The sequence below is a fragment of the Oryx dammah genome, unplaced genomic scaffold (assembly GCF_014754425.2).
Source record: "Oryx dammah isolate SB20612 unplaced genomic scaffold, SCBI_Odam_1.1 HiC_scaffold_16, whole genome shotgun sequence".
NCBI classification, from domain to species: Eukaryota; Metazoa; Chordata; class Mammalia; order Artiodactyla; family Bovidae; genus Oryx; species Oryx dammah.
The window spans coordinates 14,838,632-14,858,069 of record NW_024070200.1 but is presented as its reverse complement, the minus strand read 5'-3'; the positions used below and the strand labels follow the sequence as shown (position 1 = coordinate 14,858,069).

The 19,438-nt window shown below is 39.2% G+C and overlaps 2 protein-coding genes and 1 pseudogene across 2 annotated transcripts in view; 2 read left to right on the top strand and 1 right to left on the bottom strand.

Annotated features, from left to right (window-relative positions):
• KLHL28 (kelch like family member 28) overlaps nucleotides 1–16,458 on the bottom strand; it is a 33,112-nt gene extending 16,654 nt beyond the window's left edge. The window contains exon 1 of the mRNA XM_040256695.1: nucleotides 16,325–16,458. The gene's annotated coding sequence lies outside the window, so the exon portion shown is untranslated. The remainder of the gene's footprint in view (nucleotides 1–16,324) is intronic.
• On the top strand, nucleotides 7,806–8,611 carry LOC120875699 (annotated as a pseudogene).
• A 225-nt stretch (nucleotides 16,459–16,683) lies between the features above and the next one.
• The window catches only part of TOGARAM1 (TOG array regulator of axonemal microtubules 1), a 68,252-nt gene continuing 65,497 nt past the window's right edge, over nucleotides 16,684–19,438 (top strand). Inside the window, exon 1 of the mRNA XM_040257616.1 lies at nucleotides 16,684–18,943. Coding sequence (XP_040113550.1) covers nucleotides 16,898–18,943 — 2,046 coding nt within the window. The 5' untranslated portion in view covers nucleotides 16,684–16,897. The remainder of the gene's footprint in view (nucleotides 18,944–19,438) is intronic.

The window sequence follows — 19,438 nt, the reverse complement described above, 5'->3', positions numbered from 1 at the left end:
ACTTCCTACTTTTGCATTCCTGTCCCCTAGAATGAAAAGAACATCTTTTTTGGGTGTTAGTTCTAAAAGGTCTTGTAGATCTTCATAGAACCATTCAACTTCAGCTTCTTCAGCATTACTGGCTGGGGCATAGGCTTGGATTACCAAAATACTGAATGTTTAGCCTTGGAAATGAACAGAGATCATTCTGTCGTTTTTGAGACTGCATCCAAGAGTCTGCACTTCAGACTCTTTTGTTGACCATGAAGGCTACTCCGTTTCTTCTAAGGGAATCCTGCCCACAGTAGTAGACAGAATGGTCATCTGAGTTAAATTCACCCATTCCAGCCCATTTTAGTTTGCTGATTCCTAGAATGTCGACATTTACTCTTGCCGTCTCGTTTGACCACTTACAATTTGCCTTGATTCATGGACCTAACATTCCAGGTTCCTATGCAACATTGCTCTTTACAGCATCGGACCTTGCTTCTATCACCAGTCACATCCACAACTGGGTATTGTTTTTGCTTTGGTTCCATCCCTTCATTCTTTCTGGGAGTTATTTCTCCACTGATCTCCAGTAGTATATTGGGCACCTATCGACCTAAGTTCCGCGAAACTTGAAGTGCTGTGAATACAGCACTTGTCTCATTCTCTTCTCGTGATCCTCACTTTCACTAGTTTTATTCTTTCCATAATGACCTTTCACTCCAATAAAGCTCATGTAATTACAACAGCTCTATATAAGTATTTTCTTACCATTTGCCAGATTTTATCTATAAACTTTCTCCTCTCCCATCTTCTATCCAATTCCAATTTTCAAAAGGCTAGGTCAAAATTAATTTCATCTGAAAGTCTATAAACATTTAGGTACTCAATTCCTTTACATGCAATTAATTAAAAATGGTGTTTTGTGAAACATATTCCTCTCTATTCTCATTTGTCTGATTTAACACAGAGATGTTATTCAGAATGAAAAGTGAGCAACAAACAGGAAATTGAATGATACAGAAAATAAGAGAAGAGCATGAAAAAGGACACCTGTTTAATACAATGAGACAGGAAAGGGAAATAAAAGGCATATGGATTGGAAAGAAAGAAACAAAACTATCTTTGTCGGCAGATGACATGACTGTTTATGTAGAAAATCCAAAACAAAACAAAAAACTCCCAAACACAGCAACTAGTAAGCAATTATATCAAGTTTGCAAGATACAAGATTAATATACAAAAGTCAATTACTTTTCTATCAAGCAGCAATGAACAAGTAAAATTTGAAATTTAAAACATATTATCATTTACATTAATACCTAAAAATTGAAATACTTATATATAAATCTAACAAATATGTAGAAGATCTATATGAGAAAAAAATATAAAATTCTAATAAAAGAAAGCAAAGAACTAAATAAATGGAGAGATATTCCATGTTCATGGATAAGACTTTCAACATTATCAAGATGTCGATTCTTCCTGACTTGCACTACAGATTCAATGTAATCCCAATCAAAATTCTAGCAAGTTATTCTGTGGATGTTGCAAACTGATTCTAAATTTTTTCACAGAGAGACAAAATACCTAGAATAGCCAACTCAATATTGAAAAAGAAGAATAAAGTCAAATGACTGATACTACCCAATTTCAAGCATTATTATAAAGCTATAGTAATGAAGACAGAATGGCACCAGTGAAAGCACCCACAAATAGACCAGTGGAGCAGAGCAAAGAGTCTAGAAACAGACCCCCATACACAGTTAGCTGATCTTTAACAAAGCAAGAAAGGCAATACAATGGAGGTCTTTTCAACAAATGGAGGTGGAATGGATATACACAAATAAAAAAATGAAACTGCACACAGACCTTACTTATATCCTTCAGAAAAATTAACTCAAAATGCATCACAGACCTAAATGTAAAATGCAAAACTATAAAACACTTAGAAGATAACACAAGAGTAAAATCTAGATGACCTTGGGTATGGCAATGATTATTTTTAGATATGACACCAAGGCACAATCCATACAAGAAAGAATGGTAAGTTGGACATCCCTATTAAAAACAAAACAAACACACATACATTCACTTACACACAAAAAACCCACAAAAACTTCTACTTTGGGAAAAACATTGTCAAGAGAATGAGAAGACAAGCCACACACTGGGAGAAAACATCTGTAGAAAACCCCAACTGATAAAGAACTATTATTCAATTAAACAAAAAACTTCTAGAATTAAACAATAAGAAAATTAACAACCTGATTAAGAAATGGATTAAAGAAAGACCTTAACAGACACCTCACCAGAAAAGATACAGATGGTAAGTAAGCAGATGAAACGATGTCATTGGTCATCAGGAAATTGCATATTAAGACAACAATGAAATACTACCTCACACCTATTAGAATGGTTAAAACCCAGAACACTGAGAACAGCCAACGTGAGGGATAATATGTGGCAAAAGGAACTTTCATTCACGGCTAGGGGGAATCCAAAATTGTACAGCAACTCTGGAAGACACTTTGGTAGCTTCTTATATAACCAACCTGTATAGTTTTGTAAGTGACTTCCCTGGTGGTTCAGACGGTACAGTGTCTGCCTACAATGCTGGAGACCTGGGTTCAATCCGTGGGTCAGGAAGATCTTCTGGAGAAGGAAATAGCAACCCACTCCAGTATTCTTGCCTGGAAAATCCCACGGATGGAAGAGCCTGGTAGGCTACAGTCCATGGGGTTGTGAAGAGTCGGACACAACTGAGCGACTTCACTTTCTTTTCTTTCTTATAAAACGAAACATACTCTTACCATACAATCCTTCATTCGCCTTCCTCAGTATTTACCCAAATGAACTGAAAATTTATGTCCACACAAAAACTTGCACATGGATGTTTATAGCCACTTTATTTTGAAGTGCCAATACTTGGAAGCAACCAAGGTGTCCTTCAGTAGGTGAACAGGTAACTATTAAACTATGCTACACCAAGACCACGGAATATTATTCAGTGCTAAAAGAAATGGGCTGTCGAGTTTCTAAAAGACGTAGAGAAAATGTCTTATCAAGGAAAAGAAGCGAACCTGACGATGCTATACACTGCAAGAGCCCAATTTATGATATTCTGGAAAAGGCAAAACTATAAAAACAGGAAAAATATCAATGGTTGCTAGGGGTTTGGGGGAGGGAAGATGAATAAGCAAAGCACCCAGGACCTTTAGGGCAGTGAAATTACTCTATATAACACTATAATGGTAGATATGTATCATTATACACCTGTCCCAACCCACAGAACATACACCGAGAATGAACCCTCAGGTAAATTATGGACTTTGGGGGATAATGTGCCAATATAAGTTCATCGATTGAAACAAATGCACCACTATGGTGGGGGACATGGATAATGGGGGAAGGTATGCACGTGCTGGTGAAGGGTATAAACGGGAAACCTCTGCACGTTCCTTAATTTTGCTGTGAACCTGAAACTGTTCTAAAAAATTAAATCTTTTAAAAAGCAAATTAAGCGAGAAAAAAAGGAGATCTAGCTACTTTATAAGTTCATACCTCTCCCAGATCAAATAATTATGTCCCACGATATTCAAAAGAACCTCTGAATGAGACCCCTGAATCATTGCCAGTGCCACAAGGCTAAAGACTGTTTTAAAAAATAAGACAATAATTTCTACTAACATCTTGGAAAGGATAATGTTAATTTTAGATAACATTATAAAACAAGTTATTAAAGATTTGATTTGTGAATACTGAGAAGATGATGTAGTGATTTCTAACACTAGGATGGACGAACTAACAAGAAGATATGTCACAGATGAATCTTGGGGTTTCTTTTTAATGTATTTAGAAGACTTCCAGATCAGAAAAATAAAAGATATTTAACGACATGATTTTGAGAACAAAACCAAAAGTATAATAAGCTAGTTCAGTTAGCTAAATTAGCATGTCGTTAGATAACCACACTACAGAATACTACTTAATGGAACAAGGTCTACCTGGAGGGAGGTGTCTGCTGGTATGGTGTAAGGCCAAGATGAAGATACTGGGGGCAGGCCCTTCGGCTTTGCAGATGATACAAAGCTGCAGAGGACAACAAATACATCAGCCAGTAAAACATGTATCCAAAAAGACCTGACATCTAACAGGAAGAAATTTAAGGGGGATAAATGTTAAGATTCTATAGTGGATTCCAGAACAACTATACAAGTATAGAGTAAGAGAGAAAAGACTCACCTGTTGGATGTGAATCTTAGGGAGGTTTAATGTGCATTGATAGAACTATAATACATAGAACTAGAGAGGAAACATTCCACTTGGCTCTGCAAATGTCAGACCATATCTGGAATACATATTTGGGGTACCATCCTTTAAAAGGGATCTAAGCAAAGTAAAACAGCTGATGAAGAGAAGAACTTCAAGACATGTATTATGAGTATGGAGTCCTTTTAAAAAAAACAAAAGGAAATCTGAGAGCTGTGTGAAAAACCAAAGAATGAAAGTTACTCAATAACAATAATATAGAATTGTTTTGAGGATTAAATGTGTTTATACATATGAAGGGCTTAGAATAGTGTCTATCATTTAGTAAGTTTGTGATAAATATTATTTTATTCATTATTAAGCCATTACTAGTGATTTTTTTTCACATTGTCTGCTTAATAGGTACTCTGCTTTTTACGTTGTACAATCTCTTATTATTGGGTAAGAAATTTACTTCGTACCACTGACATCTTGGACTACATAAAGTATTAAAGAATTGTTGATTCTCAAAACAAGTTAATGAGTTATTGGTTAGAGCCATTTTTAGTGTAAGAAGAAATCATAGAGTAATAGATCGAAAATTAAACTAATTTCTGTGTATGCAATTGAAGATTGGCAAATTACCATTAACATGATATGAAAGTTTAACACAATACTGATTTGTAAATTAACATATGTACACATGCAACACACAAAAACACAAATGTTTGGGTAAATATGCTGCTGCTGCTGCTAAGTCGCTTCAGTCGTGTCCGACTCTGTGCGACCCCATAGACGGCAGCCCACCAGGCTCCGCCGTCCCTGGGTAAATATGACACATATCCAAATATGCAGGACGGTATGATTTTAACAAACTGGGCTCTGGAAATCAGGCTCCTTGGGTCACAATACTGTCTGTGCTATTTCATAGCGATGTGACCTTAGGAAAGTGATCTTAAAGTCTCAGTTTCCTCATCTGTAAAGCACACACAAAATGGTACCCAGTAAGTACCTGACGACTGTTACATACTACTTATTATCTTCCTTAGGAATATTCAGTTTTTGCCAGCTAAAACCATGTGACTCCCTTCCATGCTCACCAAAAAACGAACGAAGCTGACTTACTGTCAAATGAACAAATACAAACAGGTCAAGGCTAAAGCCTGACTAATCTGACCAGAAAAGATACAGTAAGCCACTTTTATATTTAGACAGTTTATTACTCACAGAGAGTAAAAAGCTAAGCTCCCTGGATCCCTGCCCCCCACATCAAAAAGGAAAATGCATACAAAGGGGGCTGGATGGCAGCAGCAGTTTTGCATCCCACAGCTCTACTCTGTGAAAGTCCCATACCTCATCACACTTGTGCGTGTCAGTTGCTTAGTTGTGTCTGACTCTGCAACCCCATGGACTGTAGCCCACCAGGCTTCTCTGTCCATGGAATTCTCCAGGCAAGAAATCTGGAGTGGGTTGCCATTTCCTTCTCCAGATGATCTTCCCAGCCCAGGAACTGAACTCAGGTCTCCTGCATTGCAAGAAGATTCTTTACCGTCTGAGCTACCAGGGAAGCCCCATCACTCTAGGAAGGTAAAGAGAAACAGCATCATGGCAGACTTCCAGGGGAGACAGAGAGGCACGCGGGAGACGGCCTTGTAGCAGTTCCTTAAAGACCTTCCTCTCATGTTCCAAGAGAATCACAAGGTGTTCCAAGACTCAGATAAGCTTCCCACAGTCCAAGCTTTTGCCTATGTGGATACATGCAAGGTCAGAGTACCATGATGAAGTAGTTTCCCTATACTTATACCCTTTATAGTATTACTCCTTTTTTTCTCTCCAAAATAATAAAAATGATCAAAGTTTTAAAAACCACTCAAGGAAGGATACTGGTAAAGATGACATACATTTTTAAAAGAACACCCACACATATTTCTATCATTGGACTGGATACAAATGACACGATGTCCACTCCCTTTAAGAACTACTGAAAATAAAGTTTAAGAGATTATATTCTTATAACCAAAATGATTTGAACTATGAACTTTAAAAAGACAAGTAAATATAGGGAACTTAAAATGAATTACATTGAAGATTTGTCATAACACATCACTTTTAACACTTTAAATTTGACTTCTCTTACTCAAGAAATTTGATTTTAGAGAAATTCACAGAATTTTAAAAAGAGAAAGCTTTAAAACAATGGTTCCCAAAATATGATCCTTACACTAGGAGCATCAGTATCACCTAGGATCTGCTAAAATGCAAATTCTTGAGCCCAAGCACACACCTAACCTCAGGATTCAGAAACTACAGAGAAGGAGGAGCAGCAATCTGTGTTTCAAGAATGTGTTAGCATTCTTATGCACGTTACTGTTTTAAAATCAGTTAAAATATTTCCAGCACAAGTGTAACTACTTAAAAAGTATTGCAAATTATAACTGTACCTCCTTCAAAACTATGAATTACAACTGTGACTATACTTGGTTCTTATTTACCCATAAATGGCTAAAAATAGCTCACGGAAGCAAGAATTCTGAATCTTCAAAACCTGACCTTTGCCAGCTTTACACAGTTTCATTTATCTTATCAATAACCTTGTGCACAATGAAAGGTAAGTACCATGGAAAACGGGAAAGAAAGGTGAGTCAAAGTGTAAATTTCAGGGCCAGAGAGATGAATGGGTTCAAGTCAACATTTGACTACTTTGTAGCTGCAGACTTTAGGCAAATTACTTACTCTAAACTTGAACATTCTCATTTGTAAAATCTGATGTGGATTGAAAAGAATGTTTGGTTTGGAGAAACAAATCAGTGGAGAAGAATAGAAAATACAGAAATAGATAATTTAACATATGGAAATTGAGCTTATGATAAAGGCAGCATTTCAAAATCAGTGAGGAAAAGTGTGACTTTTAAGTAAACATGTTGAGATAACACAATAGCCACAAGAAAAAAAGATAAAATTAGATCCCTTCCACATATCTGGGAGTTCCCTTGTGGCTCAGAGAGTAAAGTGTCTGCCTACAATGTGGGAGACCGGAGTTCGATCCCTGGGTCGGGAAGATCCCCTAGAGAAGGAAATGGCAACCCACTCCAGTACTCTTGCCTGGAAAATCCCATGGGTGGAGGAGCCTGGTAGGCTATAGTCCATGGGGTTGCAAAGAGTCAGACATGACTGAGCCACTTTACTTCCACATATCTACACCAAGATAAATTCCTAATGGACCAGAGGTATAAATGGAAAAAATGAAAATATACAAGTATTTGAATAAAATGGTGTGAATCTCTCTGTAACTTGAGATTGAAGAATAGTTTCCTAACTACAGTACAAGTGAAAAGACAGGTGAGATTAATTACCTTAAAAAACTTTGAATAGTTAAAAAATTCATAACCAAAGAAAAACATGTAAATAAGGTTGAGAAAAATATTTATAATATATATAAAGATGCAACATCAATAAATAAAACATTCCTAAAATACTCTAACACTATAGAAAAAATAGTCTAAAGAAATGAACAGGAGGTTAAAAAATATATGGTTAAGTACATGATAAATTGTTCAACTTCATTTGTAATCAAATGAATTAAAACTATATGGAGGCCTCTTTTTGTGCCCAGCACAACCACAGCTAGAGTTCCCAAGAAGCACCTGGAGCCTGTAGCAGCTCCAAAAAACTGGATGCTGGATAAAATGACTGGTGTGTTTGCCCCTCGGCCATCTACTGGTCCCCACAAGCTGAGGGAATGTCTCCCCCTAATCATTTCCCTAGACTTAAGTACACCCTAACAGGAGATGAAGTAAAGATTTGCAGCAGCGTTTCATTTAGATCAATGGCAAAGTCGCACCAATAACCTACCCTGCTGATTTTATGGATGTCATCAGCATTATTAGACTGGAGAGAATTTTCGTCTGATCTATGACACGAACGGTCGCTTTGCTCTTCATCATATTACACCTGACGAGGCCAAGTGTAAGTTGTGCAAAGTGAGAAAGATCTTTGTGGGGACAAAAGGAATCCTTCATCTGGAGACCCATATGCTCGCACCATCCTTTACCCTGATCCCCTCATCAAAGTGAAGGACACCATTCAAATTGCCTTGGAGACGGACAAGATTACTGGTTTCATCAAATTTGACACTAGTAACCTGTGCATGGTGACTGGAAGTGCTAAACTGAAAAGAATTGGTGTGATTACCAACCAGAAGAGACATCCAGGTTCTTTAGATGTAGTTCATGTGAAAGATGCCAATGGCAACAACTTTGCCACTCGGCTCTCAAACATTTTCATTATTGGCAAAGGAAACAAACCATGCATCTCTCTTCCCCGAGAAAAGGGTATTTGCTTTACCATTGCTGAGGAGAGAAACAAAAGACTGGCAGCCAAACAGAGATCATAAAATGATCTTCATGTGACGTGACTGGAAAAGTCTTTGTACTTAATTAAAGGCTTTCCTTGTGGCTCAGCTGGTAAAGAATCTGCCTGCAATGCAGGAGAGCTGGGTTTGACCCCTGGGTTGGGAAGATCCCCTGGAGAAGGGACAGGCTACCCACTCCAGTATTCTGGCCTGGAGAATTCCATGGACTGTATAGTCCATGGGGTCGCAAAATTAAAAGAAAATGCCACAAAAAAACACACCAAAAACAACTATATGGAGTTATTAATAACAATGCTTTCCTGACAATATACTTTTGGTAAGGCTATGAGAAACAGGCACATTCATCCATCCCCGTGGGAACGCTGAATGATAGAGACCTCTGGAAATAGATCTGGAAAATTTAGCAAAATTACATTTGCATTTACTCATTAACCTAACAATTCTACTTCTAAGAAATTATCAAAAAATACACACTGGCAAAAAATATATAAAAACAAATGCATAAGGCCAATAATTACAGGTCTATTTGTAAAAGCAAAAGAATAATACCTTATGCTTTTTACTTTAGTATTTGAGAGACTAAAAGGCAACAAACCAAGAATTTTAAGCTCTAATGCCCACCAACAAAAGGGTGGGTGAAAGAAACCCATGGCATATCCACACAATGGAATACTATGTAGCTGTGAATGGGAATGAGGAATCTCTGTATATACTACTCTGCAGGGTCTTCCTGAATCCAACCATGGAAGAGAAATATGTGTATAGTATGCCACTATTTATTTAAGAAAGGGGGGGGGTGGTTTACAAATATATATACCCACTTATTTTTTTTTTAAGGAAATATAAAGTGGTATATTTTTTAAAAGGTTACCTAACAGAGGAGGGAAAGAACAGAGTGGAGGGGATAGAGATAAAGCTACACATCTTTGAACATATCCCATTTTTATAGATTTGACTGTGGAATTAAGGTAGTATTTTACATAATTATAAAGCAAAATTAAACTTTAAAGACAACAACTTGAAAATAAAAGGAAACAAAGGAACCTAACGTTCAGTTAGCAGTCTAACCATACCATACCAAATAACTTTAAAACAGTAATTTGATGGGCCATCCCTAGAGAGGTGTGCCTTAAAAATCTTATACCACTTCACATAGTTGGTGAAGACGATATTTGTATTCTGAAATGGAATTATCTGACATTTCTAACTCTATCATCCCTGGTCATCATTTCTGATCTGGGATTTTTAGTAAAGGAGAAAAGAGAGAAAGACATAAGGCTGAGATATTAAACATAAACCCTGCAGTCTGATTTTTTTAAATATTTTATTTATTTCGCTGCTCTGAGTTTTAGTTTTGGCATACCGGATCTTTATTGCATCATGTGGGATCTAGTTCCCTTACCAGGGATTGAACCAAAGCTGCCTGCATTGGGAGCATGGAGTCTTAGCCACTGGACTACCAGGGAAGTCCCTGTAGTCGGATTTTGAAGTAAAAAATAACAGAATAAATGTATATATATAAACAATATTATACACACTAACTATATAAATTATGCATATAACAAAATACATACAAGATACAAATGTATAAAATGTATAATTAAGAAAAAAATTAAATTATACTTTTGAGCTCTGTCAACTGAAAAGTTAGAAATTATGACCAACCCAGTAGCACAGAGCACTCCTAGGACCAGATGGGGTCCCTAAACATTGCTTCTCTCTAAGGACATAGAATTCCTTGGACCTGTTTCTAGACCTAGGACAGAAAAAGTCAAGATAAATTTGGAATCATTACATATTAGATAGCAATAAAGCTATCAATGATGACTAAGGTCATAGAAACTTTGGAGCCAAACTAAGCAGGCCTTCAGCAGTCACAGATGGAACAAACCAATCATCCACTGTAGTAACTGCAGTTGATGAAAACAGCAGACATGCTTAAATCCATGAGTTCATAGTAACATAATTATGATAATTTTAAAAAATTGATCACCACTAGAAGATGCTAATGAATCAACTCATTATTTGAATCCAAGCAAATAAAGGGAAAGAATCAAGCATTTATCATACCTTTCCTACATCTCAAATCCTAAAAGACGATGCTGTGAAAGTGCTGCACTCAATATACCAGCAAATTTGGAAAACTCAGCAGTGGCCACAGGACTGGAAATGGTCAGTTTTCATTCCAATCACAAAGAAAGGAAATGTCAAAGAATGTTCAAACTACCACACAATTGCACTCACCTCACATGCTAGCAAAGTAATGCTCAAAATTTTCCAAGCCAGGCTTCAACAGAACGTGAACTGAGAACTTCCAGGTGCTCAAGCTGGATTTAGAAAAGGCAGAAGAACCAGAAATCAAACTGCCAACATCTGGTGGATCATAGAAAAAGCAAGGGAATTCCAAAAGAACACCTATCTCTGCTTCATTGACTACGCTAAAGCCTTTGACTGTGTGGATCACAACAAACTGGAAAATTCTTAAAGAGATAGGAATACCAGGCCACCTTACCCGCCTCCTGAGAAATCTGTATGCAGGTCAAGAAGCAACAGTTAGAACCAGACACGGAACAATGGACTAGGTTCAAATTGGGAAAGGATTATGTCAAGGCTGTAGACTGTCATCCTACTTATTTAACTTATATGCAAAGTACATCATGTGAAATGCCGGGGTGGATGAAGCACAAGCTGGAATCAAGATTGCCAGGAGAAATATCAATAACCTCAGATATGCAGATGACACAACCCTTATGGCAGAAAGCAAAGAAGAACTGAAGAGCCTCTTGATGAAAGTGAAAGAGAGTGAAAAAGCTGGCTTAAAACTCAACATTCAAAAAACTAAGATCATGGTATCCAGTCCCAGAACTTAATGGCAAATAGAAGGGGACACAATGGAAACAGTGACAGAGTTTATTTTCTTGGGCTGCAAAATCACTGCAGATGGTGACTGCAGCCATGAAATTAAAAGACACTTGCTCCTTGGAAGAAAAGCTATGACCAACCTAGACCGCATATTAAAAAGCAGAGACATTACTTTGCTAACAAAGGTCCATATAGTCAAAGCTATGGTTTCTCCAGTAGTCAAGTATGGATGTGAGAATTGGACCATAAAGAAAGCTGAGTACTGAAAAATTGATGCTTTGGAACTGTGGCGCTGGAGAAGACTCCTGAGAGTCCCTTGGACAGCAAGGAGATCATACCAGTCCATCCTAAAGGAAATCAGTCCTGAATATTCACTGGAAGGACTGATGCTGAAGCTGAAACACCAATACTCTGGCCACCTGATGCGAAGAACTGACTCATTTGAAAAGACCCTGATGCTGGGAAAGACTGAAGGCAGGAGAAGAGGACAGAGGATGAGATGGTTGGATGGCATCACCGACTTGACGCACATGAGTTTGAGCAAGCTCCAGGAGTTGGTGATGGACAGGGAAGCCTGGCATGCTGCAGTCCAGGGAGCTGCTAAGAGTCAGATACGACTGAGCAACTAAACTTCCTGTATTAACTGTACAAGTGGGTTACCAAACAGATAAGGGTCAGTTTTCCCCTTATAAAAGCACCCAGTTTTTAGAGAAGGAATGACAGAATATCACCATTTCTCAATCTTAATGAAGTAACAGAGGCAGGCATTGATTATGAAGGGCTGCTAACATCACAAAAACAGAAACCACCAGACAACAGGGCCTTCTGATAGAAGATCATAATACCACCTATAACCCACCACACACACACCAAAATCAAATGAAGTCAATAGACTTGATCCAAGTATTAATTTGTAAGAAATAAAGAGAAAAGAAAAGCATTTTAAACCATAACAGAAAGATGCAATCAGCAAATGTTAGATAAAATTAGACTCAAACTTTCCATTGTCTACCGCAACTTCACAATTTTAGATTCTGAAACCAAGCTAATAAAGGTCAAGTTCTGAGTTATTATACTTAATTGACACCTAAGCTACAAAACCGTAATGCTGAAATCAGCTGGGAGGCAATTATCTGCTACAATAAGAGCAAACAAATGGTGAGGAGACACAAGAATTGTTTAAATTTCTTTTCCACATTTCAGTTCTCACAGAATTCACCTAATTATGGCATATAATTTTTTAAATTTATTTATTTTTTAATTGAAGGATAATTGCTTTACTGAATTTTGTTGTTTTCTGTCAAACCTCAAGAGGCATATAATTTTAACGCTGAACCTATGGAACAAGGTGGCATATTTTCCTTTTATCTGAGATTGACTTTCATTATATCTGGAGTAACAAAAGTAAAATTAGAAGCCTGTTATACAAATCACTCACTGTACATAGATTCCAAAATAATACAGAAGAAAGCAAGTCCCCAAAGCCATTACCACATCCAGTAAAAGCTCGAAGTTATAGAATTAACCCATCTACTGAAAAACTGGTTAGAAAAAACATGAAATTCTGTTAATTTATAAAGATTACTGCTTAAAATGCAACAGGTTTTTTTATTGTTTAAAAGTACAGTTTTTGACTTGAACAGTGGATTTGGGACATAAACCTAAGTAAATGAAATATAACACTGATACACAGTAAGAAAACCTGTCTAATTCTACATGGATAAAAATAAGCTCATAATTTCTTAACCTTATTATAAAGTTTTGACTCAAGCAAGAAACCAAAAAGCCTCAGAACAGAAACTCAAAGAGGAAAATTAAAATACATACAATCAAATAATACACAGTAATAGATATGAATGATTAATGATGGAAAAACCTAATTTTATCTTAGTTTCAACAGCCTCCTCCCTCAAAACGTTTCCAAAGTTCTAAGCAAGTAGCTAAAATGACTAATTTCAGTAATTACTTTCCAATGGAAACACCCACAAAATGTGCCGTAGTGCAAATGTAGATGGTGTAACCTCAGAAAACTGTTGTGAGGGTTAAATGAGTTAATATTAAGGACTCAGCAGAGTGTATGGCACACAGCAAACACTCAATAAATAATAGTATAAGTATAATTACTTGTTAATGTTAAGAGCACTTTTCATTCGCATAGCATTTCTTCACAATAACTTCTTAAACTATACAAAATTCTTAACAGTTTACAGAATGCACTTATTTCCAATATCCCTCGATGTCTGTAAATTTGAGTAAGAACAAGGAAAAAACTATAGTGGTTAATCCAGCCAATACATATTTTATTCTGACTATGGAAATAAGGGATGTTTTTAGGGCAACTGTGTTTATCTTAACTTCAGTTCAAAAAATTAAGGTATGTATCACACATTCTTATAACCCATTAATTTAACTAAACTTTCTTGAAATTACTATTTTAACTTTCTAAAATCTGAATTTGCTATTTGCAATGTATTCTTAATTACTCCCTTTCAACTTTCAGAGGTGTACTATTAATATATCCAATAGTGTATTCCACTACTCTGAAATTTAAGAAAGTTTTATCATATCTCTATATACAGATAAATACAAAACACAAGTCAATGCACAATGTCTAGAATTCCCTTGATCCCTAGAATTAAAAAATAAGATTTTTTAAAATTTGTTTCATGACAGAAATAAACAGAATACACATTAAATGGATGAGATTTATTTTCCACAAAATAACCCTCAAAGATGGGCTTCCCTGGTGCCTCAGCTGGTAAAGAATCTGCTTGCAATGCGGAAGACCTGGGATGGATACCTGGGTAGGCAAGATCCCCTGGAGAAAGCAAAGTCTACCCACAGTCCAGTATTCTAGCCTGGAAAATTCCATGGACTGTATAGTCACTCCATGGGGTCTCAAAGAGCTGGACCCGACTTGGGGACTTTCACTTTCAACCCTAAAAGATAATCAGTAAGATATGGGATGCTGATAAGGTCCCATTTCCTAAATATCCATCATAGAGAACGCATCTTCCAAGTCTTCATCAAGGAAATTAAAGGTAATAGATATAAAACAGATTGCAATCTATAACACAGTGCTCTACAGGGCCCTAAGAAAAGGGGGTTAAAATGAAAACTCATCTTGCTTTGTTTCAAGGAAAAGGATATACATAGTTGATTTAAGCATTCAAACCCCTTGAAAAGTATTCTTTATAGAGAGAACAGGTAATTTTTAAACTTCTACCATAATTTTAATGATGCTATATAATTCACGACTTTCCAAGTTCATTTTCTTTGTTCCATGATTACCACACAACTTCCCAAGTTCTTGGATACAGGAAAGAATGCACTGGATTTTCAACCTGAAAATTCTGATCACTGGAAAGAGTTATCTTCTATACCAACATAAACTGGCATTCTAATGTTACATTCTGATGTGTATATCATTCTTTTAGTTTAGTCTGAATTGAGTTCCTGATATCTTAGCATACATGAGTAAAAGTATGAATTTGAACTTCTTTCACTGGATATATGAGAAACTGACATTCTTCCTCATTGACAACTGTCAAAACCATGTCTTGGTTTTCACTCTTCTGCCCTTATCCTACCCACAAAATTTTTTTTAAAAGTTTTTGGTCTACTGAAATATAGTCAAACCAAATTAAGGGAGATTCATTTAAATACTAAACTGATTAATTAAAATCAACTAACATCCTAGAATTTAAACCAAAGCAGAAGGATGCATGTTTACACAGGCTTCATTTACATTTATTTTACTTCCAAAATAAAAGGAAAAAAGAAACCTATAATAATCAAATTGTACTTTCAGACATTATCCAGAAATTATTTTTGAACTTTCCTTACTTATCCAGCAAATATTTTTATAAAATTAGTTTGTCATACTAAGGACTTAAGGATTCAGGAGACATTCTGTGCGGTACAGAACTGGGTAGGAACACGTGCATTTTAAGTGCATAAGCTGGAGACTTCAAATGATAACAGAATTTTCTCACTGGGTCATTCAAAAACAATTGTATTATTCCTTCCCCAAAATATTCTCTTCCACACTTGAAAGAACTCTGTCTCACACTAGGCACTCCGGCTCTTCAATTGTTTCCGCCTACGTTTAATTACAAGGAAGAAAGACTGCTCACCAAATTCACAGTTCGCCTAAAACAAAGAAATGTCTATCATCGGCTCTGAAACTATAGCGCGGAATTCTCTTAGGACAGCGAGGCAAAGAACTTCAACCGCAACTGAAATTGTCTTTGCAATCTCGATTTCCAGGAGACGGAAAGGCTGCAGAGCTGCGCGAAGATCCTGCAGAGAGGTTGGGGTGGCAGAGGGAGCTAGCGGGGGGAAAGGGTGATTCCCACAGAAGAACTGCATTACACTTTGAGAACCTATAAGGGACAGAAGGTTAGCTACAAGGAAAAATAGATTTATCTGCAGATCACGTTATGTTTTCAAAGAGAACTTAAAGTGATGAGGATAAGGGAAAACGACAGAAAACCATCAACCCTTCACAACCCGAAGGTTAGAGAAGTAGGAAAAGGGGACTGAGGCGGAGCGGGGGTGGGGGTAGGTAGGAGAGGACGGAGAGAGTAAGGTCCCAAAACACCGAGATTTGAAAAAAAGTACGCGAGCTCCGAGCTTGGCCTTAGTCCGGATCTCTCGTACCGGTACGCGGACGGCAGGAGGAAAGGATCGCCCTTACTCAGGGCTGTAGACAACAACGCGTTTACTGCAATAAAGAGCCCTGCACAAGAAGATGTCGCCTCTGTCCCTGCTTGCTCCCGTTCATTTCTTTACATCTTACTCTAACACCAGCGGCACTCCAGCAGAACTCTGTCAAAGCCTGCGCTGCAGAAGGACAGCAAAGGAAAATACCTGAGTCCCAGGAATCACGCCCGCAGCGACAGGAGGAGGAGGAGCCGTGGACAACTCGAGACCGGGCAAGATCCTTACTTGCCTCTAGTCAAACCCTAATTCTTACGGGTGGGGCGGGGAACTTCCGCCCTGAGCGAGGAGAGCGTCACTTCCGCTTAATGCTTTATCTGTTCCTCGCCTTCTCCATTCCAGATACGTTCCTTACGTTCGCGACGTTCTCACTTCCTTTTCCCGAGCCCTTCCGCCTAGCCCGAATTTCTGACGTGGACTACATGACCCTGCATGCATCACGGCAGGTTGATTTCCGGGTCAAGAGGTCCGCGCTGGGTACATCACCATGGAATCGATCGGTTTGGTCACGTGGTGCCCCTGGTTACGCCCGGTGGCAGCTGTGGGGTCTGGGGCTCAGGCGGGGGCCATTTTGCCGAAGGCAGCCTCCGGGAGTCAGGGGCTCAAGTTGTTGCCTTTTCCTCCTCTGCAGGTTGAGGCTTGGAGAGGAACAGGAAGGCAGGGCTCCATCGAGCCCTTCGGAGACGATGGTTTGCTCTAGTCTCCGCCACTTGACGACCCTCCATGGCGGCTGCGCCCTCAGCCCTGCTCCCGCTGCCGCCCCTTCCATCCCTCTGTGCCTATCGCCTCCAGAGCCGCAGTCGTCCTTCCGCCCCAGAGACTGATGATAGTCGAGGTAGGGGCGCCATGAGAGGCGAGAAAAACTATTGCTGCCGTGGAGCTGCCGGAGACCACGGTTCCTGCCCCCCGACACCTTCGCCTCTGGCCTCGACCCTCTTGATGCCCGCGGAGGCAATCTCAAGTAGTTGGTCTGGGCCTGGAGGTGGTTTGTCGGGGGGAGATGAAGAGGAGACTCGGCTCCTTCAACAACTGCGGACGGCGCCCGATCCTTCCGAGGCCTTCCAGGCTTTACAGGCTGCTTTGCCGCGGCGGGGCGGTCGACTTGGCTTCCCCCGACGAAAGGAAGCGCTGTATCGGGCCCTGGGCCGAGTGCTTGTGGAGGGAGGTAGTGATGAGAAACGACTCTGCCTGCAGTTCCTCTCGGACGTTCTCCGGGGTCAGGGGGAGTTAGGCCAGCTGGAAGAGGCCTTTAGCTTAGCTCTTCTGCCTCAGCTAGTCGTCTCGCTACGAGAAGAGAATCCAGCCCTGCGGAAGGATGCGCTACAGATCCTACACATCTGTTTGAAGCGTAGTTCTGGACAGGTGCTGAGGGCGCTTATACAACAAGGACTGGAAAGTACCGACGCCCGGCTTAGAGCTTCCACAGCACTACTGTTCCCTATCTTGCTTACCCCTGAGGATTTGTTGCTCGACCTAGATCTTACCGAAGTGATAATATCCTTAGCCCGAAAGCTTGGCGGTCAGGAGATAGAAGAAGAATCTGAGACAGCTTTCTCTGCACTTCAACAAATAGGGGAGCGTCTTGGCCAAGAGAGATTTCAATCCTATATCTCTCGCCTGCCTTCTGCCCTGAGGAGACACTACAATCGCCGCCTGGAGTCCCAGTTTGGAAGTCAGGTTCCTTATTATTTGGAACTTGAAGCATGTGGATTTCCTGAAGATCCCCTTCCCTGTGCAGTGAGTCTTTCCAACAGCAATCTTAAATTTGGGATTATTCCTCAGGAGCTGCATTCAAGGTTGTTAGATCAGGAAGACTATAAGAACCGGACTCAGGCTGTTGAGGAACTAAAACAGGTGATGGGACGCTTTAACCCAAGTTCCACCTCTCATCCTAGCCTTGTGAGTTTCATTAGTTTGCTGTATAATTTGTTAGACGATTCTAACTTCAAAGTGGTCCACGGCACACTTCAAGTCCTGCATTTACTGGTTATTCGCCTTGGAGAGCAGGTACAACAGTTCTTGGCACCTGTTATAGCAGCTTCTGTCAAAGTGCTGGCAGACAACAAGTTGGTGATCAAACAAGAGTACATGAAAATCTTCCTCAAGCTAATGAAGGAAGTAGGTCCTCAACAGGTGCTTTGCTTGCTCCTGGAACATCTCAAACATAAGCATTCCAGAGTGAGAGAGGAGGTGGTGAACATTTGCATCTGCTCCCTCCTGACTTATCCCAGTGAGGATTTTGACTTATCCAAACTGTCTTTTGATCTTGCCCCAGCTCTTGTAGATAGCAAACGCAGGGTACGCCAGGCAGCTCTTGAAGCCTTTGCTGTGTTGGCATCATCAATGGGCTCAGGTAAAACCAGCATCCTTTTCAAAGCTGTGGATACTGTGGAGCTGCAGGATAATGGAGATGGAGTGATGAATGCTGTGCAGGCCAGATTGGCTAGAAAAACCCTCCCAAAGTTAACAGAACAGGGATTTGTGGAATATGCCGTACTCATTCCATCATCTGCCCAGGGTAGATCGAGCCATTTGGCACATGGAGCAGATGCAGACTGGCTTTTGGCTGGTAACAGAACTCAGAGTGCACACTGTCACTGTGGTGACCACACAAGGGATAGCATGCAAATTTATGGATCTTATAGTCCAACTGTCTGTACTCGAAGGGTACTAAGTGCAGGAAAAGGAAAAAGTAAATTACCATGGGAAAATGAGCAGCCTGGAGTCACGGGAGAAAACCAGACTTCCGGTTCCAAGGACATAGAACAGGTATGCGTCTTCTCTAATTTCCTTGAGTTGAACCTATGAAAGAATTTAAAATAGAAGTATGCCTGTAATGACTGAGGAGTGAGGCTCTTTGAGGGTTGTTATGCTTTGTTTTTAAATCAGTTTGCTGATGTATCAATTATAATGGGACAGAATACACAGAAACCTTCAACAGGTTTTCTGCTTGATGGATTTGATTAAATTTGAGGCACAATTTGGTATAGAAAATACCTGGATTTCAGTTTTGATCTGTCACTTTGGCATATCTGTTATCTCATTCAAACAACAAACACTGAATACCTAGTAGGTACCAGAAAAAGAACCACGTTCTAGGAATGAAGATCAAATGGGTTTTGCAGAGTTTAGTTAAGGAAAAGTCAGACCTGTAAATGGGCAGCTACGAATTGGTTAAGTGCTAAAATAGAAATTTCGAGTCCTATGGAAATGCTGAAAGTAGAAAAAATAATTACACTGGCGGAGGAAAAACCTTCCAAGATC